The 24075-nt window shown below is 44.6% G+C and overlaps 1 protein-coding gene across 2 annotated transcripts in view; it reads right to left on the bottom strand.

Annotated features, from left to right (window-relative positions):
- GABRE (gamma-aminobutyric acid type A receptor subunit epsilon) overlaps positions 1-24075 on the bottom strand; it is a 69669-nt gene that overhangs the window by 12022 nt on the left and 33572 nt on the right. For both annotated transcript variants that reach the window (XM_038748221.1, XM_038748222.1), the window contains exons 4-6: positions 8181-8401; positions 6787-6869; positions 4095-4232 (exon numbers count right to left, since the gene is read on the bottom strand). In XM_038748221.1, coding sequence (XP_038604149.1) covers positions 4095-4232; positions 6787-6869; positions 8181-8401 — 442 coding nt within the window. The remainder of the gene's footprint in view (positions 1-4094; positions 4233-6786; positions 6870-8180; positions 8402-24075) is intronic.

The following is a 24075-nucleotide window of genomic DNA, read 5'->3' as shown; positions in this document are numbered from 1 at the left end:
GCAATCAGGTAGCAGAGCCCAGAATAGAACCCAGGTCCTTCTGACTGCCAGCCTTGTGCTCTATCCATAGACAATGCTGTTTCTCAGTTCCTTCCTAAAAGACTCCATTAAGGACCAGGGTTCACAAACTCCATCTCTGCCTAACTAAATCATGGATTTCTTCCTATTACACCAGTTCTCAGAAGACCTTCTGTAAACCTTCTGTTAACCTTCTGTAAACATGCCTTTCTTCTCCTCTTCTTCCCTCCCCTCTCCCTACTTAGAATGTACAAACCTTATTCTGAGTGACCTGGTGATTTCCCCAGGTACCAATCACCAAAGGGCACCATGATCTTTCATTTTACTTTGGCCAATTCTTTCCATTCCCTGAAAAGAGCAGAAGTTCAATAATGAAATAGTGGAATTTTCTAATGGACTATGGGCTCAGTCACTGGAAGAGCCACCACAAATAGTGGCATTTGATCTTTGACAGGACCTTTCCTTATGCCACCTGAGGGCCTTTTCTCCAGCACCTTCACCTGCTATCACCCAAAAATCTATGACGTGGATCTAAATCCCAATAAGATCCTTGGTCCAGGGAAAGGGAGGGAAGTGGAAAGCAGAATTTGTGGTGCAGAAATAGAGTCAGCTAGATGCAGATAGCTGGAGAGATAGTAGTAATAGTACTCATAGTAGAATAGCAGTAACAATAATACTAATAATAATGGCATTTATTATTATTATTAATAATAATAATAATAATGGCAATTGATAAGTGCTTACTGTGTGCAAAGCACTGTTCTAAGAGCTGGGGAGTATACAAGGTGATCAGGTTGTCCCACGTGGGACTCACAGTCTTCATCCCCATTTTTCAGATGAGGGAACTGAGGCACAGAGAAGTGAAGTGACTTGCCCAAAGTCATACAGCTGACAAGTGGTGGAGCCGGGATTTGAACCCGTGACCTCTGACTCCCAAGCCCGTGCTCTTTCCACTGAGCCACGGTAGTAGCAGTAGTAGGAGTACTGAACTGAGCATTTGGGAAAATACAACAGGGAGGGGCAACAAAAGAAAAGATGTTCAACTTCAGGTTCGGGCAGATGCAAAAGTGTCATAGATTTGGGGTTTTGTTTTTTCTGGGCTCATGAATTTTCACTTTTGGCCAGCAGCTCCCTTCACTTGTTCTCAGGAACAAAGATGTCCACGAGAGTGGACACCCAGATATACCCCAGCTGTCCCCTGTTGACATTTATTCCTTTCCTGGATTGCCACTGTTATGTCACCTAGGTGACCTTGCTCTCAGCCCCTCTCCAGCAAATCCAGAGAGAACAGCAGGCACTGGGTGGTTCTGCATGTGTTTGTCTCAGAGGGCTATGTTCATGTTTGCAATAACAAGAACCCTTCATAGGAGTACCTCACAACACATTCTGAACATTAATCTGCCATAGACCATTCCAGAGAGAGTAGACTATACTATAAGCGCCTCTTCTACACTAAGCTTTTTGGGGGCAGGGAATGTATCTACCAACTCTGTTGTGAACTCTCCTGAGCACTTAAGATAGCACTTTGCACACAGTAAGTTCTCAAAACATTGATTGATTGATTGATTGAGAGTAGCAGCAAGAGGTTCAGAGGAAGAACTGAAAATCATTTTTCCTGGCACCTTGGTCGCCTCAAGAGCTAATTGTAGAAGTGGCCCTTGTGGAAACCAGGAGTTCTTTGTCCACCTCACAACTTCTCAGGTCAGGGACCAGTGCTGAGTTCCTCCATACCCCAGCTCTCCCCTGTTGATGTTTATTTCTTTCCTAGGTTGCCACTGTTACGTCACCCGGGTGACCTTGCTCTCAGCCCCTCTCCAGCAAGTCCAGAGTGAGGAGACTCTACCCACTTTCATTCTCAATAACCTCCTGAAAATAGCTTGTTTCTTTGCATAAAATGGAACCTTCACTCTTGGCATCTGCCAATAGGGCAGTGCTTCACCCCATGAGTTCTGATAAAAGATCACCCCAAAATAACCTTCCAACCAAGTTTTGTTTTACCTGCCCATACTCTCTGAGTGCTCCTGGATAATAAATTATGAAATGTTGTGTTGGGCTTCACTGGTCTCTGTTTTGGACCAAAGGTGCCCAGCATGAACATTTGATTTACAGCCCTGGTGTTTCGTTCCCCTTCATTGAAAAGATGAACTAGGCTGCTCTTGTTTAGCAGGTTCTTGTCTCTTGTTCTGCGGCAAAAGCCACAATTGAACTCATCCAAACTCAGCAGCAACCCTCCCGTAGACAGTAATTAATTGGTTTTGAGCAGTTCCTTTGCAGAGTTAATATTTTCTTGCCACAGACAGATTTATTATCCTATCGACCTTTTCTATTTTCAGTTGGTGTCTCCTGACCAGAGAGGAATCATCACCCTTTGTCAAGAAGCAGAAATTCCTCTTTGGAGAAGAGGAGCGAAACCAACTCAATGCAAAATTCAGGGTCCAGTGACACAAGGAGTAGAAATTGGAAAGAGAAAACTAAGGTTGGAGTGGACTCAAACTGAAGCCAGGGGTGCTGTTCCGATGGGGAGAAAGGGAGAATGGGGGGCTCAAATTTTTCCAATCCAGAAGGTAAACACAATCTTGGAGAAATGGATTCCTAACCGTAACCTGGTTAAAGGAGAGATCAGAGTTTCCTTAAGTGACTTGCCCAAGGCCATACAGCAGTCAAGTGGTAGAGCCAGAATAGATACCAGATCTCCCAACTCCCAGGTCGGTGCTCATTTCCACTTTCTTGAGCATGAGGCAGACCCATGATAAGGCTGGAAAACAGAAGGGTAGCATTAAGGAGTCAAAAGTTGATTCCTCCTCTCTCCACGAACTAGGGTGCTTTTCTTCTGGACCAGCAACAGCTGGTGGGATTCTCTTACCCTGCCCTAACCCAATACAAATCCTCATTAATCAGCCAATCAATCAATCATATTTATTAAGTGCTTACTATGCACAGAGCACTGTACTAAGTGCTCGGGAGAGTATAATACAACAGAATTAGCAGACATTTCCCTGCCTATAATGAGCTTGCAGTCTAGCAGGGGAGGCAGTCATTAATATGAATACATAAGTAATTTATAATTGTAATTTAAAGATATATGCATAAGTGCTGTGGGGTTGGGGTGATGTGAATATCAAGGGTCTATAGGTCACAGGTTGAATTGCATAGACGAGATTGAAGTGCATTTTATGTCTACTTTTTCAAAAGTCCCCACTCCCCAGAATCCCTGGTGATCTCATGGCACAATGGTAGCATATCTAACTCCAGATCAGAATGCTGACTGTTCAAATCACATCAGGGTCAAGGAATAATTTTTTTCTTAAGAGTAGTCCTAGTGGTTAAAACATGGGCCTTGGAGTCAGAAGGACCTGAGTTCTAATTCCAGCTCCACCACTTGTCTGCTGTGTGACCTCAGGGCAAGTCACTTCACTTCTTTGGGTCTCAGTTACCTCACCTGTAAAATGGGAATTAAGACTGTGAGCCCCATGTGGGACAGGGACTGTGTCCAACAGGATTACCTTGTATCTATCCCAGTGCTTAGAACAGTGCCTGGCACAGAGAAAGTGCTTAACCAATACTATTAAAAAAAAGAATCCTCCAGGTTCCTCAAAAACAACTATATTTCAAGAAGGAACTATTCTTTTGTCAATATTCCAGGATTTTCTTCGCATTTATTTCTTTAAAATGACTTCCATTAAGTACTTGCTAGAGTAAGCGCTGGGGTAGCTGCACCCTAAGGATGCTTCCTTGATTTTTTTTTTTTTTTGGCACCTCATGATGCTGCTTCCTGCTGCTAGTTCTTGCCTGTCCCTTCTAGACTGTGAGCCCACTGTTGGGTAGGGACCGTCTCTATGTGTTGCCAACCTGTACTTCCCAAGCGCTTAGTACAGTGCTCTGCATACAGTAAGCGCTCAATAAATACGATTGAATAAATGAATGAATGTCCCCAGCCTCCTCTTGCACTCATCCTGCCAGTCTTCCACCCCCTGATCTTCCCTCTTTTCCACCTCCTCTCCTTCTCAAGCAATATCCATTCTCAAACCAATGGTTCCCTCTGACAGAACAGGGTGTTCTTGGATGCCCTGTCTTACCAGCCTCAGTCTTGAGGACTTCTGATGTGTTTCTCAACCCTGTAAAGTCAAACTGGTAGAGCCTCCAGGAGCGTTGGTCAGATACTTCAATGGAATAACGCCTCCAGCGATAGATAATCTCTTCTCTGGGATATCCATCTATGAAATAGGTAAGAATCAAGGGAGGTTAAGGAATGTACTCAGGAGTTTCCTTCCATTCATTCATTCAATCATATTTATTGAGCGCTTACTGTGTGTAAAGCAAAACTAAGAACTATGTCACCCTGCATTTTCTTGATGCCCAGTGATTCTCTCAATCTCCCAGCCCAGGGAGTGTGGGACCCTCTGTTTTTTTGGCACTCCAGAAGAAGAGATTTCAGTTAAAGATCCTGGTACTGATGTACAACTTGAGAAGGATTTTGCTGTGGCTCACTGGTATGAGAGCTTCCCCCTTCCTCATTTTTGAGATGCTATCAGGATGGAGTCTAATGTCAAGGGGTATGATGGTGAGAACTTCCCCACTTTCTCTGAGAACCATGGCCTGGAACATTTTTCCCTTCATTTTTTTTCCCTCCATCTGGGTTCTCAGTCCTTGCTTCAGACCTGCAGCTGGGCTCTTGAGCCCCCGTAAGTCACAAGGTGGAAACATTGGACTCATAGAAAGGAGTCAGGCTTTCTGCCTAGCCCGTGGCCAGAGTCACTAGTGGCTGTTTGATTCCTTCTTCCTCTCTCTCAGCTTTGGGTTCACGTGCTGGTGGCCCTCATTTTGCTTAACTTCCCAAGGAGGGCCACCAGTTGCTTTCTCCCTCCTTCACTGCTGTTTGCCTTTTTCAACCTGCCAGCAGAACCTCCCCAGGGAAGCCCTGCAAGTTGAAACACAGTCGATTCTACACCTTCAACGGAACTGGGCAGCCGATGACCGGGTCAGAAATGGCCAGAGCTTAAGGGTCCCATTTAGGTCTTAAGGGATGACTCAAAGCAGATGCCCAGAGGCACAGATGTCCTGAAGCAGTGTGACTGATTGACGCTCCATTCCTGTCTCAATTAAAATGTAGAGTCCTAAAGGCCTATATCCCATTCATGCCCAGGCCCAGACCCATAGTGGAAATCTTCTCTTTACCTTCCTGTGAATTCCTTCTTCAAGCCAATTGAGAGAAGCAGTGTGGTCTAGTGGAGAGAGCACGGGGCTAGGAGTCAGAAGGACCTGGGTTCTAATCTTGGCTTGTCAATTGCTTGCTGTGTGATCTTGGGCAAGATCTTGATCTTGCTTAACTTCTCTGTGCCTCAGTTTCCTCAACTGTAAAATGGGGATACCTGTCCTCCCTCCTAATTTGATTGTGTGCCCATGCAGAACAGAGATTCTGCCTGACCTAATTAACTTGTATCTACCCAAGCACTTAGAACTGCATGATACGTACTAAATTATTAACAAATACCATAAGAAAAAAAAGTTGGCTTGGTCCCCAGGCTTTCTACACAGTGTTTCTGTCAACCCTCTTAGGCAATCAATGGTATTTATTGAGAGCTTTCTATGTGCGGAGCACTGTACTAAATGCTTGGGAGAGTATAATAGAGTTATCAAACCCAAGATACTTCCAACCTAGAGGAGGAGCTTACAATCTTCAAATGCCAACCACTCAAAGCTGGTTCTCTTGTTGTTTCAACAGGCAGTCTGCCTTGTCCCCTTGGATGTAGTAGTAGTTGCAGTAATAATAATAATAATAATAATAATAGTAATAACAATAATAGTGGTATTTGCTAAGTGCTTACTATATGTCAAGCTTTGTACTCAGTGTTGGGATAGATACAAAATAATCAGGTCCCACATAGGGATCACAGTCTAAGTAGGAGGGAGAACAGGTATTGAATCCCATTTTGCAGATGAAGGAACTGAGACACAGAAGTTAAGTGACTTGCCCAAGGTTACACAGCAGACCAGTGATGGAGCCAGGATTAGAACCCAGGTTCTATGACTCCCAGGCTGTTTTCAAAGTGACTCTCCTTTCCCCCAGCTTCTGGCCCTCTCTGCCAACCCTAGATAATGCCAACTAAGCTAGAGAGGGAACTCTATAGTCTCTCTCTTTCTATTGTGGTATTTTGACACATACCTGTGAGCACTATATTGACAGGTTCCAAAGAAATTACCATACCGAGAAATAGTTTAGAAACAGACCTCAGAAAAGAATCTGGCATCATCATCATCATCATCCTCACTTAACCCTCTGCCCAGCAAGTGAAAACATACTCTGGCCCACTCCAGATTGTGTACAAGTAATGAATTGGCCTTCTGTAACACCCTGGATAACACGGTTTCCAAAGCCAACGTTCTCCAGAGACAAGAGCAGGCAGGATTCCCCTTGCAGACCTGGCTTGATTTGTGAAATTAAGTATCAAAGCCCTTTTGAAGAGGAAACCTTGATGCCTTACCTATGTGGCAGCTCCACTGGGGAAGAGGAGAGGGCTGACAGAATAACTGGTGGCTCTAATTAATGGGGAAGCAGGCGTGGCGTGTACTGTGAACAAGTGGAAGAAGAGAGCAGGGGGAGAGAGGCAATGCTAGCGTGTTCTACCCTCCCGCAAGGATAAGCCAACTCCAGGCAGCCTGGTCAGGGGAAGGAAGAAAGCAGGGTAGGGGCTGGGTGGGGGAGGGTTGTAGGCCTCTACCATTTCTCTCAGAAGTGTGATCCTGGAGAAGTGAGAAAAAGGTACTCACAGCTGGAGAAGATGAGAGGGCAAGAATGAGTGTCCATTGGAAAATTCTGCAGCTGAAGGAGGCATTCTGCCTCAATGGTAAGCCTGGAAGGAAGACAGAAGCCTGCTATCACCATCATCATATTTGTTAAGTGCTTAACTAAGCATCGAGCTCTTTTCTAAGCGCTGAAGAAGATGCAAGTTAATCAGGTTGGACACAATTCCTGTCCCACATGGGGCTCACAGTCTAAGGAGGAGGAGGAGCAGATATTCAGTCTCCATTTCACCATTGAGGAAACTTAGGCACCAAGAAGTGAGGTGGCCTGCCCAAGTTCACTCAGCAGGTAAGTGGTGGATCTGAGATTAAAAAACCGGTCCTCTGACTTCGAGGCCTGTGCACTTCCCAGTAGGCTATGCTGCTTCTTTGGGAATTGGCTGTGTCCAGTATCCAAGGAGCCAGGAGAGATTTAAGTGGCAGCAGTGCTTCCACTAAAAACTTCAAAACGTTTTAGAAGTAACTGTGCAGCATGGCTCAGTGGAAAGAGCACAGGCTTGGGAGTCAGAGGTCATGGGTTCTGATCCCAGCTCCGCCACATGTCTGCTGGGTGACCTTGGGCAAGTCACTTAACTTCTCTGTGCCTCAGTTACCTCATCTGTAAAATGGGGATTAAGACTATGAGCCCCACGTGGGACAACCTGATCACCTTTTATCCCCCCAGCACTTAGAACAGTGCTTTGCACATAGTAAGTGCTTAACAAATGCCATCATTATTTTAAGAAGCAGTGTGGCTCAGTGGAAAGAGCACAGGCTTGGGAGTCAGAGGTCATAGGTTTGGATCTTGGCTCCGCCACTTGTCAGTTGTGTGACCTTGGGCAAGCCACTTAACTTCTCTATGCCTCAGTTACCTCATCTGTAAAATGGGGATTAAGACTGTGAGTCCCACATGGATCAATCTGATCACCTTGTATCCCCCCAGTGCTTAGAACAGTGCTTTGCACACAGGAAGCACCTAACAAATAGCAACATTATTATTATTATTATTATTCCCCTGGATCCTCTATCAGACTTGTTGATAACCAGTTTCTTGGACTCTCTTCCTTTTATGTTGCTTTGGGTTATATAATTTCATTTTCCCTACTGCATCTGTTGCCAGACCCTTCCCCACCTAATCCTTAGATTGTGATCTAGGGACTGGGTCTAAATCTCACTTGCGTATTTTTACCTAGTGATTAGCACAGTGTTCTGCACCCAGTAAGCATTAAATAGGTACTATTACTGGCTGCAACTACTGTTCTGTAGTGCCCATATTTCCAACGCTTGAAGAATTAGGAAATGCAGCACTGAATACACCCAATCAGATTATTTGGGCTCTCTCCCCAACCTGGGTGACCCCATGTTCTCCCACCCTCAAGTACCTGAGAGTGTACAACACCTTCCCATCATTCCAGATCCTGAGCAGCTGATTGGGCGTGGTGATCCAGTGGGAATCAGCCCGCTTGGAGTTCCGGAAAAAGGTGTCAGGGATCCAGATGCGGCTCACCATGTTGCTATTCAGGGTCAGCGCTTTGAGCGTGCTGTTGAAACGGAGACGGCGGTCGTACCAGGTCTGAGCAAAGAAGATATCGATGGTGTATTCCTAGCACAGAGGAGAGAAAGGTGTACACCGTGGGTCGGTGCTGGAGGGTGTTGGGCTTTGGTGTGGGGGTTCAGGCTCCTGAAGTTGCTGTCAGACCTAAGCTTCTGCTCGAAGCCTCATTTAACCCACTGGGACAAGTCAATCACTTAGCCCATCAGTTGTATTATTGAGAGCTTATTGTGTGCAGAACACTGTACTAAGCATTTGGGAGAGTGCAATACCACAGAGTTGGAGGACATGATCCCTGCTCATGATCAAGTGCTTAGTACAGTGCTCTGCACACAGTAAGCACTCAATAAATACAACTGAATGAATGAATGATGAGCTTACAGTCTAGAGGGGGAGAGAGACATTAATATGTTACATATTTATTATGTATTAAAGATATGTATGTAAGTGCTATGGGGCTGAGGCAGGGGTAAATAAAGGGTGCAAATCCAAGTGTAAGGGCAACACGGAAGGGAGAGGGAGAAGAGTAAATGAGGGCTTAGTTGGGGAAGGCCTCTTGGAGGAACTTCCTTTTAATACAAATCTGATGGTTTCCTCTGTATCATCTTAGCTATAAACGAAAGGCCACCCACCGGCACTGGGCTTACCCGAGGAAGCCACAGGATGCAGAACCCTGTGATCTGGACCCAAACCATTAGCTCTCCTGGCCCATATTAGGTTCTCTACTCCACAAGGTTCCCAAATAGCTGAGCACACCTGCTCGGAGAGCTTGGTCGTGGTCAGGTTGGTTGGACTGGTCTCTTGCAGTGGCCCAAGGAATAATTTTTAGTAGAAGATGGAACTTAATTCTCTGCCTTCCCTGTAAAAGGCAGTTTCTTTGAGCAATAATAGTAATAATAGTAATAATAATAATAATAATAACAATTTTATTTTAGTACTTGCCAAGCCCGCAATCTTGGTGTCATCCTTGACTCTGCTCTCTCATTCACCCCTCACATCCAATCCGTCTCCAAAACTTGCTGGTCTCACCTTCACAACATCACCAAGATTCACCCTTTCCTCTCCATCCAAACCGTTATCTTGCTGGTTCAATCTCTCATCCTATCCCGACTGGATTACTGCATCAGCCTCCTTTCTGATCTCCCATGCTCCTGTCTCTCCCCACTTCAGTCTATACCTCACTTTGCTGCCTTGATTATCTTTCTACAGAGACTCTCTGAGAATGTCACTCTCCTCCTCAAAAATCTCCAGTGGTTGCCTATCAACCTTCACAAGAAGCTAAAACTTCTCACTATGGCTTCAGAGCTCCCCTTCACCTTGCCCCCTCCTACCTCACCACCCTTCTCTCCTTCTATAGCCCAGCCCGCACACTCTGCTCCTCTGCCGCTAACCTCCTCACTGGGCCTCATTCTCGCCTGTCCCACCGTCAACCCCTGCACATCCTACCGCTGGCCTGGAATGCCCTCCCTTCTCACATCCATCAAACTAGCTCTTCTCCCCTCTTCAAAGCTCTACTGAGAGTTTATCTCCTCCAGGAGGCCTTCCTAGACTGAGCCCTCCCCTTTTCCTCTGCTCCTCCTCCCCTCCTCTTCACCTCTACTCTGTCCCTCTGCTCTACCCCCCTTCCCCTCCCCACAGCACTTGTAAATATTTGTGCATATTTGTTACTCTATTTTATTAATAATGATGATTAATTATAATTAATGATGATAAATAATTCTATTCATATATTTTGATGGTATTGAAGCCTGTCTACATGTTTTGTTTTGTTGTCTGTCTCCCCCTTCTAGACTGTGAGCCCGTTGTTGGGTAGGGATTGTCTCTATCTGTTGCTGAATTGTACTTTCCAAGCACTTAGTACAGTGCTCTGCACACAGTAAGTGCTCAATAAATACGAGTGAATGAATGCCAAGCACTGTGATAAGTACTGAGGTAGATACAAGATAATCAGATTGAACACAGCACTTTTTCCAAATGGAGCTCCTGGTTTAAGGGGAAGGGAGAAAAGATTTCTATTCGACCAAGTTCACACTGCAGGATTTTGCCTATTTTCTAAGGGAAAATCTTTGGCTTACTGCCTGGCAAAGAAATGATGGATGGAGGTTCACTTATCATCCTGCTGCACCCACCCTGCCCTCTCTCCCTCTATCTAGTAACCAGACCTGCTGTGGTGCCCTCCAATTTGGGATTCAGGATGGCTCTGCCCTAACTCCTTCAGGTGAGTCCCAAGTCCAGCCACAGAAGATCTATGTTAACCCCCAACCTGATGAACGCTGTTCAGGTTGGAAATTTCATTTCTATTTGTTCCTTCTTTGTGTGACGCTAGATCAGGGGATTGGGAGGGGCAGAACAGTGAAGATGGCAGGGTAGGCTGTTCTCTGACAATGCAGAGTCAATCCTGTCAACCTGTACAGGGTCATATTGGGTAAAACAGGTACTTATGCATCTACTATCAATCAGTGATATTCATTGAATGCTTACTGTGAGCAGAGTTCTGTACTAAATGCTTGGGAGAGTACAATTCAACAGAGTTAGTAGACATGGTCCCTGACCACAGTGAGCTCTATCCTGGTGCTCTTGGAATTCCTTAGGAGATTTATAGACGAGTGGAGGGATAGATTGAACTGCAAATTTTTTTTTTGAAATATTGCAATTCTTTAGAAGGTTTGGTGAATATGCTTCCTCCCTACTAATGGTGTGTCATGCTGAGGTGTGAGAGAGGAAGTGAAAGAGAGGGAGAAAAAAAGAGAGTGCTAAAAAGAGAAAGAAAGAAAAAGGGAGAGAGAGGGAGAGAGGTAGGGAGGAGAAGAGGGAGGGAGGAGGAAGGTGTGGGGGAGGAGAGAGAGAGAGAGCACAAGTGCATGAGTGCTTGGATTCTTTATCCAGACTGGATATATCAAGGACCAGTACATATTTCGCGACCAGTCCTCTCAAACTGAAAAGATGAGAAAACAGTAGACTGTAGGCTTCTCCTTTAGACTGTAAACTCCTTGTGGGCAGGGAGTGTGTCTTACCAACTCTGTTGTATTGTACTCTCCCAAATGCTTAGTACAGTTCTCTGCACACTGTAAGCAGTCACACACCATTGACTGTCTGAAAAAAAATTATTAGTCATTTTCCTTCTTCCTAGACTTTGATCAACACCCTCATCATCAACCACAGTGTTTAGTGAATGCCTAGTGGGAATAGAGCACTGTGCTAGGTGCCAAAAATCATCCAGAACAATTATGAGACAAAGTCCTCTAGATTGTAAACTCCTTGAGGGCAAGGATCATGTCTACCAACTCTATTGTATTGTACTCTCCAAAATGCTTAGTACAGTGCTCTGCCCATAGCTCAATTAATGTCACTGATTGCTTAAGTGATAAATGGAAAGCCAAGAATCGTGTTCTGCACACAGCAATTAATACCATTGATTGCTTCATTGAAAAACAGAAAGGCAAGCCACACGCACTAGACTAAGCTTCTTCTAGACTGTAATCCTGGTTGGGCAGGGATTGTCTCTCTTTTTTAATGGCATTTATTAAGTGCTTACTATGTTCAAAGCACTGTTCTAAACGTTGGGAAGGTTACAAGGTGATCAGGTTGTCCCACGGGGGGGATCACAGTCTTAATCCCCATTTTACAGATGAGGTAACTGAGGCCCAGAGAAGTTAAGTGACTTGCCCAAAGTCACACAGGTGACAGTTGGCAGAGCAGGGATTTGAACCCATGACCTCTGACTCCAAAGCCTGTGCTCTTTCCACTGAGCCACACTGCTTCTCTGCTGTAATGGACTTTCCAAGCTCCTAGTACAGTACTCTGCACACAGTAAGCACTCAATAAATACGGTTAAATTGAATTGTAAACTTCTTGTGAATAAGGAACTTGTCTACCAATTTTATTGTATTCTACTCTCCCCAGCACTTAGTACTGTGATCTGCACACTGTAAGCATTCAGTGAATACCATTGGTTGATTGATTGGGTGAAGAAACAATAGTTGAAAGAGCATGAAAACAGACAAAAATGAAAACATAAGTTAATAGCTCAGGCAAGGACAAAGAAAAATGTCAGTAACAGAGAAATAAACAGGTATGGACCAAATACGAGTGATGACAAGGTGTAGGGTGACAGATTTGGGATCTGGGGATTAAAAACCAGGAATGGAAGAGGAGGCATTTTGGAATTACTTTAAAGAGGAAGGATGGGTTTCAGTGAAGTTCGTAGGGTGAGTATTCCAGGAAGGGGAAAAATATCAGCAGTGGGTCAGAGGTGCGAGAGTTGGCTTGAGACATAGTTTAGAGATTTAACTTGGGAGAAGTTGAAAGCCCAAACTAGGTAGGAGAAGAGATGAGAAGGAAACAGCTGGTGAAAAGCCTGGAAGCCAATGGTTAGAAGCTTTGACCTCATGCAAGGAGGTATAGTGAGCCACTGGAGGTTTCGGGGAAGGAAGGGATATATTCCAATTCAAATAGGTTTTTTTTAAAAAGATGATCCATGTGGCTGCATCTCAAAGGAACAGACTGAGTACAGAGCATCATTATCTCCTCTCTCATTTGGAAACACTGCCTTTGCTTAGACCATTAATAAGCCTGACCGTGACAGCAGCATTAAGTAATGAGAGACTGCGAAGCCACTGGGGCTATAAATCCAATAAACCTGGGGAATGAGGATTCTCAACCTCCGATGAAGGGATTCTTCTATGCTACTGCTGTGGCCTGATTTGAGGTCTTGGTGGATAATAGAAGCTAGAACAGCTGCCCCATTGATTCCCCTTCCAACTCTGCTTCTGTGGTCCCTTGGGATTCCAGTCATAGGACTGTAAAGCTCATATGGGCAGGGACTATATCTGCTAACTGTAATATTGCACTCTCCCAACTGATTAGTGCAGTGCTCTGCTCATAGTAAGTGTTTATTAAATGCAACTGATTGATTGACTGGTCCAATAGGAAACACGAAGTCTCAGGAAGTGGGAGTGGAGAGGCCAGTTTCCTTGGGGTTCTTTTCTGAGAAATGTCTTCCATAAAGGTTCAAGAAAGGTTTTTAATAAACCCATGATAGAGTTGTCGTGATCAGAAGGTACACTCCTAGAAATTAGGGTGGTTGCCAAGGATGGCAATCATGGCAGTGTTCCTCTGAGATCCTGATGCCACTGTTAAGAGAACAGAAACTGGGCTGGATGGATTATTGGTCTCACCAAGTCATAACATTTTCTACGGCCTTATTACTTCACTTGGAAGCAGCATGGCTCAGTGGAAAGAGTATGGGCTTTGGAGTCAGAGGTCATGGGTTCAAATCCCACTCTGCCAATTGTGAGCTGTGTGACTTTGGGCAAGTCACTTAACTTCTCTGTGCCTCAGTTACCTCATCTGTAAAATGGGGATTAACACTGTGAGCCCCCCGTGGGACAACCTGATCACCTTGTAACCTCCCCAGTGCTTAGTACAGTGCTTTGCACATAGTAAACACTGAACAAATACCATTATTATTATTATTGTTGTTTTGAAAGTAAAAAAAAAACAAAAACAGGAAAAAGTCATCTTTTTTACTCAGATTGTAAACTGCTTGAGGGCAGGGATCATGTCTTTGTACTCTATACTACATTTTCCAAGTACTTAATAAAATACTCTGCACACAATGAATTCTTAATAAATACCATTGATTTATTGTCTACATGCTCTCAGAACCAAAGTTTATTATTTGACTGTAGGGAGGAGAAAGGGACTGGCTCTCATATGCTGAATCCAACACTGAAAAGGGAGATAGCTTTTCCACAGTTTGAGAGGATTATACCCCTATGGGGTATGGAAAATCACTTCAATAAGGGGATAATAATAATTGTGATTTTTATTAAGTACTTACTATGTGCCAAGCATTGTACCAAGCGCTGGGGGTAAATATAAGGTAATCAGGTCCCACACTCTAAGTAGGAAGGTTAGGTATTGAATGCCCCTTTTGCAGATGCGGGAACTGAGGCACAGAGAAGTTAAGTGGCTAGCCTAAGGTCACACAGCAGACAAATGAAGGAGCTGGCATTAGAATCCAGGTCCCTTGACTCTAAGACCCATGCTCTTACCACTAGGCCTTGCTGCTCCTCATGAAGCACAGAGTGGAAGTCTAGATTTTTATCTGGAGCTTTCTTCAGTAAATACCATTGGTTGATTAATTGATTCAGTGGGTAAACATTCCAGTAGGAGTGGTAAGGCTTCATCACAGCCTACACATATCAGTCCACTTCATACCTGTCTCTGTCTCTCCTTACTATTCCATTTGGTTCTGGACAGTGGAAGGGAAATGGGAAAATGAAAGCAGGAGGTGGCTATTAATCAATCAACCAATCAATTGGCAAACAGAGAGAGGAGGGAAAAGAAGTAGGCAAGGATCAGGACTTTTAACAGATTTCACAGATGAAATTAATCTTTAGATGAGGAGATTCTAGGTTGGATATACTGTTTCCTTTGTGCCAGGCAGAACACATCTCGGACTTGCATATGCATGAGATGGTAATTGAGCTTAGTGACCAATTTCATTTCAGGCTGCTCAGCTGTAAACAAAATGCCTATCAGGCAGGCTGAGAGACATATGAGACATATGAGGGGGGATGTGTGGATCCATCTCACAGACATTACCAAACACAGTAGCCCAGTGACTTTTAATATCCCTGAATTGCAGGGAGATAAACACCACAGGAGACTAGGGCATCCTAGTATTTAGCTGCCAGCTTTGAGACGTGGTTGAAATGGTGCTTCCTCTGCCAGAGAAATTTTTGTCTGGATGTGTTGAACTTTTTAGGGCTTCATCTCAGGCCAGGACTAGATTTCCTTTTAATTAAAAATAAAACCAAAACAAAACAGAATACCCCCCCCCCCCCCCCCAACATACACACAGATTTTTAGTGGGCTATCCTATGAACTACCTGAATGAGAAAATCATACATTTCTGATAGTCATTCTTGGGGCCCTGGCAGTTGGAAGCTTTCAAACTGCTTTCAAAATTCTACCTTCACCTTTTCATAATTCCCAGTCCCCCATAAGCCCCAGCAACAGGCATACAACTTAAGAGAACCATTTCCAAGCACAGCAGAAAACGAGAAAATGATTAAAATGGAACAGACAAACTTATTCACTATTCTCCTGCATACGTAACAAGCATGACTGTCAAATTCTGTTCCAGAGAGTCTAGGATCAGGGAAAGAAGAGTAAAGGCTCCTCCAGTTCTGGGTCTGGTATGAAAGTTGTTGAGACAGACAAATGTAGGTTAACAATAATAATGTTAAGTGCTTACTATGTGTCAAGCAGTGTTCTGAGCACTGGGGTAGATACAAGTTTATGAGGTTGGAAACAGTCCCTGTCCCATATGGGGCTCCCAGTCTCAATCAATCAATCAATCAATCAATCGTATTTATTGAGGGCTTACTATGTGCAGAGCACTGTACTAAGCGCTTGGGAAGTACAAATTGGCATCACATAGAGACAGTCCCTACCCAACAGTGGGCTCACAGTCTAAAAGGGGGAGACAGAGAACAGAACCAAACATACCAACAAAATAAAATAAGTAGGATAGAAATGTACAAGTAAAATAAATAAATAAATAAATAGAGTAATAAATATGTACAACCATATATACATATATACAGGTGCTGTGGGGAAGGGAAGGAGGTAAGACGGGGGGATGGAGAGGGGGACGAGGGGGAGAGGAAAGAAGGGGCTCAGTCTGGGAAGGCCTCCTGGAGGAGGTGAGCTCTCAGCAGGGCCTTGAAGGGAGGAAGAGAGCTAGCTTGGCAGATGGGCAGAGGGAGGGCATTCCAGGCCCAGGGGATGACGTGGGCCGGGGGTCGATGGCGGGACAGGCGATAGCGAGGTACAGTGAGGAGATCAGCGGTGGAGGAGCGGAGGGTGCGGGCTGGGCAGTAGAAGGAGAGAAGGGAGGTGAGGTAGGAGGGGGCGAGGTGATGGGGAGCCTTGAAGCCCAGGGTGAGGAGTTTCTTCCTGATGCGCAGATTGATCGGTAGCCATTGGAGGTTTTTGAGGAGGGGAGTAATATGTCCAGAGCATTTCTGGACAAAGATAATCCGGGCAGCAGCATGAAGTATGGATTGAAGTGGAGAGAGACACGAGGATGGGAGATCAGAGAGAAGGCTAGTGCAGTAGTCCAGACGGGATAGGATGAGAGCTTGAATTAGTAGGGTAGTGGTTTGGATGGAGAGGAAAGGGCGGATCTTGGCAATGTTGCGGAGCTGAGACCGGCAGGTTTTGGTGACGGCTTGGATGTGAGGGGTGAATGAGAGAGCGGAGTCGAGGATGACACCAAGGTTGCGGGCTTGTGAGACGGGAAGGATGGTAGTGCCGTCAACAGAGATGGGAAAGTCAGGGAGAGGACAAGGTTTGGGAGGGAAGACAAGGAGCTCAGTCTCAGCTCAGTCTCAATCCCCATTTTACAGAGTTCACTGAGGGACAGAGAAGTTAAGTGACTCACCCAAGGTCCCACAGCAGATAAGTGGTAGAGGCAGGGTTAGAACCCAGGTCCTTCTGACTCCCAGGCTTGTGTTTTATCCACTAGGCCATGCTGGAGTTGCTAGTGGAGGGATGTGAGAAGCCAGGGCAGGACTATCATCCATCAGTCAATCTATGCTACCTCTTGACTGTAAGTTCCTTATTTGCAGGGAAGCTGTCTACCAACTCGATTGTACTGTTGTTCTCTCTCAAGCATTTGGTACAGTGCTCTGCATATAGTATGCACTCAGTAAGTCCACTGATTGAGTGCTTCCTTTGTGCAGGGCATTGTATTAAGCAATTGAGAGAGTACAATAATGTAGGTAGATATGATGTTCCCTGCCCTTAAGGAACTTACAGTCCAGTGGGGCAGACAGACACTAAATTAATTACAGATAGGGGAAATGGTCCAATAGAAGATGTGGACATAAGTGTTGTGGAGGGTGGAGCAGGGCTGGCCCTGGGGCCTAAGGGAAGATCCTTTATCATCCTGAATACTACTACTACTAATAATGACGGTATTCGTTAAGAACTTTCTATGTGCCAAGCATTCGTCTAAACACTGGGGTAGATACAGGATAATCAGGTTGTCCCATGTGGGGCTCACAGTCTTAATTCCCATTTTACAGATAAGGTAACTGAGGCACAGAGAAGTTAAGTGGCTTGCCCAGGGTCACACAGCAGACAAGTGGCAGAGGCGATATTAGAACCCATGTCCTCTGACTCCCTAGCTCATATTCTTTCCACTAAGCCACACAGCTTATAGAATAGAAGTAGCCATCTCCAGACATTGGGCCAAAGTTCCCAGAACTACTTCACCATTAATATTTAATTAAAACCAGTTTCTAGCACGCTGTCTTTTCCGAACACACATCCTCCTAAAATTACACTTTCTTTCTTCTAATTGTGCTTTCTACCCATGACTCCTTCTGAAGTTGAAATTTCATTTTCCCCCCATTAGCTATGTGTTAATAATTAATTGAATCTATAAATCGCATTGAAGAGCAAACATTTTAAGTCTTGTTAACAGCCGGGTATTAGAGCTCCAGTCCTTTGAAATATAAAGCAGATACAGCTTCCTCTAGGCTACCTGAACTTTTTCTCACCCCCATGTAAAGTTAGAGGTGAGGAGCCAGTATTTTCAATTAGTGTGACCGAATTACTACTACGAAATAGAGATAAAATTAAACTCAAGCTCTGTGAAGTACCAACAGAGTATATTCTTTGGTTCTTGTCCATAAGAGTTCTTGTAACAAGACTTAATATCCTGAGTTCGTGTTCAAGTGACAGGACGGAAAGCAAAGATGTCTTATACTTCCTTCTACAAGCACTTCCACAATGGGACAAGCATTAAAATGCATCATTGCTCAAGAGGTGAGAAATGTTCAAAGTGCAGGAAGAGCTCTTAAAGACTACCTTGTCCATTCCCCTATGCATCCATATGCCCTAAATAATAATAATTAATAATGATAATTGTGGTAGTTGTTAAGTGCTTTCAATGTGCCATGCATTGTACTAAGAGCTGGGGTAGATAAAAGAAGATCTGGCCCCATATGGAGATTACAGTCTATTTAGGGAGGGAGAGTATTGAATCCCCATGTTGCAGATGAGGGAACTGAGGCACAGAGAAGTGAAATGACTTGCTCAAGGTCACATAGCAGTTACTTGGCAGAGCTGGGATTAGAAGTTCCTATGAGAAACAGCGTTGCTCAGTGGAAAAGAGCACAGGCTTTGGAGTCAGAGGTCATGGGTTCAAATCATCGTTCTGCCAGTTGTCAGCTGTGTGACTTTGGGAAAGTCACTTAACTTCTCTGTGCCTCAGTTACCTCATCTGTAAAATGGGGGATTAAGACTGTGAGCCCTCCTTGGGACAACCTGATCACCTTGTAACCTCCCCAGCACTTAGAACAGTGTTTTGCAATCAATCAATCATATTTATTGAGTGCTTACTGTGTGCAGAGCACTGTACTAAGCGCTTGGGAAGTACAAGTTGGCAACATATAGAGACAGTCCCTACCCAACAGTGGGCTCACAGTCTAGAAAGCACTTAATAAATGCCATTATTATTATTATTAGAACTCAGGTCCCCTGACTTGCAGGCCCATGTTCTTTCCAGTAGGCATTGTGTAAAAGATACCTCGTCCACCTAAAATCTCCAAGAAAGACACCATCATATATTTGGTAACATTTTCCATTTCCTTATGGTCAGGAAGTTCTTGCTTGTGTCTCACCTAGAGCTTGCTACTGTCAGAACTTTGCCCCAGATCCTTACAGAGTGGGATCAAGCTTAGGGATGACTGTTGAAATGAGAGGCAGCAGGGTCCTATAGGAGAATGATCGCAGCCCCATACATAAAGGCAAACCCCAGCCGTGGAAACCTTTCGTCCATCAATCAATGGAATTTATAGAGTGCTTATTCTGTGTGCAGAACACTCTATTAGATGCTTGGGAGAGCACAATAGAGTGAGTAGGTACAATTCCTGCCCTCAAGGAGTTTACAATCTAGTGGGGGGAGACAGACATTAAATAAGTTGCAGGTCAAGATACAAGCCTTTGGGATGGGGGTGGGTGAGTACCTAACCCCTTCAGAGGTGTGGCTAATTGCATAGGTGAAGCAGTAGAGAGGGAGGGAGGGACTATAATAATAATAATACTGATGGCATTTATTAAGTACTTACTAGGTGCAAAGCACTGTTCTAAGCACTGGGGAAGTTACAAGGTGATCAGGTTGTCCCATGGGGGGCTCACAGTCATAATCCCTATTTTTCAGATGAGGTAATTGAGGCACAGAGAAGTTAAGTGACTTGCCCAAAGTCATACAGCTGACAATTGGCAGAGCCAGGATTTGAACCCATGACCTCTGACTCCAAAGCCCGTGCTCTTTCCACTGAGCCACTCTGCTTCTCTATAAGGTGGGGGAAATAAGAACTTAGTCAGGGAAGGCTTCCTGGGGGAGGTAAGCTTTTAGTGGGGCTTTGAAGATGGAAAGACTGCTGGTGTGTTGTGAAGGGGAGAGAGTTTCAGGCTGGAAGGAGGGCATAAGCTGCTTCAGGGAGCTTATTCTTCATGACAACTGTCTTTTTCTTCAAGCACACTGAAACATATTCATCACCATTATTCCCAGTGTTCCCTGCCAACAGACTTCAGACTAGCGCCTACTTCTCTGATTATGAACTAAATAGATGTCTTTTTTTCTTCATTCTCTCTTCCTTTGCCAAGCCCAAGGGGCCGAAAGATTTGCAACTCAGGATCCAGCCAGTGACTTTCAAATTCTGTGCCCTCCATTCCCCAGAGGCCTTGTGGGTTTTCTGTCATGCCTGTTGTAACCCACCAGGCACCCCTAACAACACTATGAACTATTGAGAAGAGCTCAGTTCTGGGTTCTAATTGCAGCTTTGTCACTGGCCTGCTAAGTGACCTTGGATAAATCATTTAAGTGCTCTGTGCCTCAGTTTCCTCATCTTTAATATGGGAATTTAATACCTATTTCCCCTAGAGAAGCAGTGTGGCTCAGTGGAAAGAGCATGGGCTTTGGAGTCAGAGGTCATGGGTTCAAATCCCAGCTCTGCCAACTGTCAGCTGTGTGACTTTGGACAAGTCACTTCAATTCTCTGTGCCTCAGTTACCTCATCTGTAAAATGGGGATTAAGACTGTGAGCCCCCTGTGGGACAACCTGATTGCCTTGTAACCTCCCCAGCGCTTAGAACAGTGCTTTGCACATAGTAAGCGCTTAATAAATGCCATTATTATTATTATTAGTGTGTGAGCTCCACAAGGAACATTGACTGTGTCTGATCTGATTACATTGTGTCTTCGCCAGTGCTTAGCACAATGCTTGCATGTAGTAAGTACTTTGCAAATACCCCATAATAGCAGTATGCCATTCCACACATTTGCTGTTTGCCTCGTCCAATTCTGCTCTTCCTTGTGAATGACAAAGTGAGGATTTAACAGCCAGTGAGAGATTCCATTATCTTCTGAGATGGCCGAGAATGTCTCTTCTGACCCACTGGCATGTCTCATCCTACCACACACAATGGCTGCAGGAGTAACCCCTGTGATGTCATTTCCTCCTTATGTCCTAAGGAGAAGCAGTGTGATCTAATGGTTAGAGCATGGGCCTGAGAGTCGGGAGAACCTGGATTTTAATACTGGCTCTTGTCTGCTGTGTGACCTTGGGCCATTCACTTCACTTCTCTGTGCCTCAGTTACCTCAGCTGTAAAATGGATTAAGATTGTGAGCCCCACGTGGAACACGGACCTGATTATCTTGTATATACCTCAGCGCTTAGTACAGTGCCTGGTACACAGTAAGCATTTAGCAAATTCCATTAAAGGAAATGTTCTAGGTCAAAAAGCTACTTCTGCTGTCCAGGACCTTCCTTCCTGCTGGAATATCCAAGTCACCTCAGGCTCTCGCCTTTCACTCCCAAGCATAATGCCCCAAATGTTTATCTTGTGACTTACGATTAGCAGGGGTGACCCAGAAGGCTAGCAGAGTCCTTGAGTTGAGACATGACAGCAGCCAAACTGCTAGCCACTGCCCTCCAGCCGATGAGGTGATTATTAGAAAAAGCAGAGCTGTGAACCCAGGATGGGAAAAAAGGCAGATGGAGTGGCTTAATTAAGATGGAGTATCTGAACGTCTCAGGGAAATATGCATGTCGTTGCAATAAGGTTCCCTTTGCCTTTCCTTCTTGTTTTGTTCCCCTTTTTACCTTTCCTTTTCGGTGAAGGATGTTGACTGGTTAGAAATGGAGCTTAAGCACCCAAGAGGCACAGCAGGGACCAGGCACAGCTAAACCTACTCCAAAAAGCCACTCCACTGAGTGGCAGAGCTGAGCGATCCCATCTGCATCGCACATGGCACCGTGAGCCAACCACCTGCCAGTTCCCTCCCCAATAGGCAATCGGGTCTCTTTGCAACCTTCGGGAGCCAGGATGAAGGTGATACCTAGCCGGAATGACAACCGTGGATGGAAGCAAGGACCTAGGGCCTGAAATTCTGGTATGTGAGAGACAAAGAGCGGTCCAGACACTCTCTCCACCAGACGGCTTAGTGACATTATTGGGGACCCTGATGTCTTCCCATTACAACATCCAGGACCTGCTCCCGAGGTGCTCTGTGCATGATGAGTTGAAGGGATTTATTCTGAAGCAGTATACAGCCTCCACAAATTGGAGAAGGCCTCTACAGGTCATCTTTATCACCAGATTTTTTTGGATGCTGAACTTTAATGTTGCCCTCGATATTGTTTAGTATTTATATTGGTCCATCTTTCCTACTGTGTCTGTTCCCAAGCCCCGTCTAACCTATTTTTAGATAATGAGACCCTGGAAGACCAGAGACTGTGTCTAACCCTCACCCTCACCTGTGTATTTTTTTCTAGTGTTTAGTACAGTGCTCTGCACAAAGTGCTTAATAAATACTACTACTAGTCAGTCAACCATATTGAGTGCTTACTATGTGCAGAGCACTATACTAAGTGCTTGGGAGAGTGCAATATAACAGGCATATTCTCTGCCCACAATGAGCTTACAGACTACTATTACTACTACTACTGATATTTGTTGAGCTGTTACTATGTTCCAGGCACCGTATTAAGCACTGGGGTGGATACAAACAAATCAAGTAGGACACAGTCCTTGTCCCATGGGGGGCTCACAGTTTTAAACACCATTTTGCAGATGAGATAACTGAAGCACAGAGAGGTTAAGTGACTTGCCCATGGTCACACAGTCAGCCAGTGGCAGACCTAAGATTAGAATCCATGTTTTCTGACTCCCAGTCTCATGCTCTGTATGACCTTGAGCAAGTCATTTAACCTTCTTGTGCTTTGAGTTTCTTCATCTGAAAAATGGAGGTAATTCATTCATTCATATTTATTGAGCCCTTACTGTGCAGAACACTGTACTAAGCACTTGGAAAGTACAGTTTGGCAACAAAGGATAAGGTAACTGCTTTCCCTACCTTTTAGACTGTGAGTCCTGAGTGGAATATGACTATATCCCATCATTGTGTAATCTATCTTAATGTCTAGCACAGTGGTTGAGCACAAAGTAATCATTTAATAAATGCAGTGAGAAGTAAGCACTGTAAGTAGCTATGCAATCTATGGACCTGATGGTGTCAAGTTAACTATATCATCCAGTGTTCCATCTCAGAGGAAATTAGCTCCTCATGCTAACAGTAGTAGTAGACTAGAAGCTCATTATGGGCAGGGAATATATCTGCTATAGTTTACTCTCCCAAGTGCTTAGAATAGTGCCTGGCACATAGTAAGCCCTTAACAAATGCCATTATCATCACTACAACACCACACACAGACTAATGGCTCTTCGGGTAGTCCAAAAAATGAGTTTTAGCTTCAAGTTCCAATCTCCTCACCCACCAAACCTTTCTCCAGTACTGTTTAGTAAGAGCAAAATGAGCTGGCTTGAATTTTTTTCCTTCTTACCCTCTGGTGGAAGTGGTAATGAGCAGCGAAATGGCCAAGAGGTTGAGACAGAGCAAGACGGCATACATATTCACAGTCTAGATAATCAGTCCCTGGGTAATCGAGAATTGCCTGAACCAAAGGGCAGGACATTTAAAATAGACCGAAGGAAAGAATTCTTTATGCATGAGGTTAATCAGAGTACAACCCTTAAAACTCACTAGTTAGGTAAAACTACTGGTTCTATTGTGTGGCTGTGGGCAAGTTAATTGGCTTTCTGTCACATCTACTGTGTGACTTTGGACAAGTCACTTCATGTCTCTGTGCCTTAGTTACCTCATCTGTAAAATGGGGATTAAGACTAAGAGCCCCATGTGCAATATGGACTGTGTCCAACCAGATTAGCCTGTATCTACCCCAGCACTTAATACAGTGTCTGGTACATAGTAAGTGCTTAACTATCATAAAATAACAACAAAAAAAAAACACCCTTGTAGTATATGCAGCCTCTGCAATGGGGATGCCTGAATAAATTCTGGGAACTCAAGTGCCTGGCAGCAGTGGAGGTCTGAGGGTAGACAAGGACCAGCCTGGTGGGCCCACTGATGTCCACAGTTATTTGCCCAGGCTACAGTCTGCATTTCTAACAGTAAAATTCACCGGCATGCAAAGCCTTAAAGGAAAACAAGCCTGTGATCATTCTAACCCGACCCTGGGGTGTGGGAGATTGTGCCCCCTCTCTTTTGGGAAATCTGGACTCTACTGCCTGGAAAGATCTCCGAGCTCCTCTGGGAAAGACCGTTATTGCTTGGGTT

Source organism: Tachyglossus aculeatus, chromosome 6 (assembly GCF_015852505.1).
Source record: "Tachyglossus aculeatus isolate mTacAcu1 chromosome 6, mTacAcu1.pri, whole genome shotgun sequence".
NCBI lineage: Eukaryota > Metazoa > Chordata > Mammalia > Monotremata > Tachyglossidae > Tachyglossus > Tachyglossus aculeatus.
The sequence above is the reverse complement of the archived record's forward strand: the minus strand, read 5'-3'. Positions and strand labels throughout refer to the sequence as shown.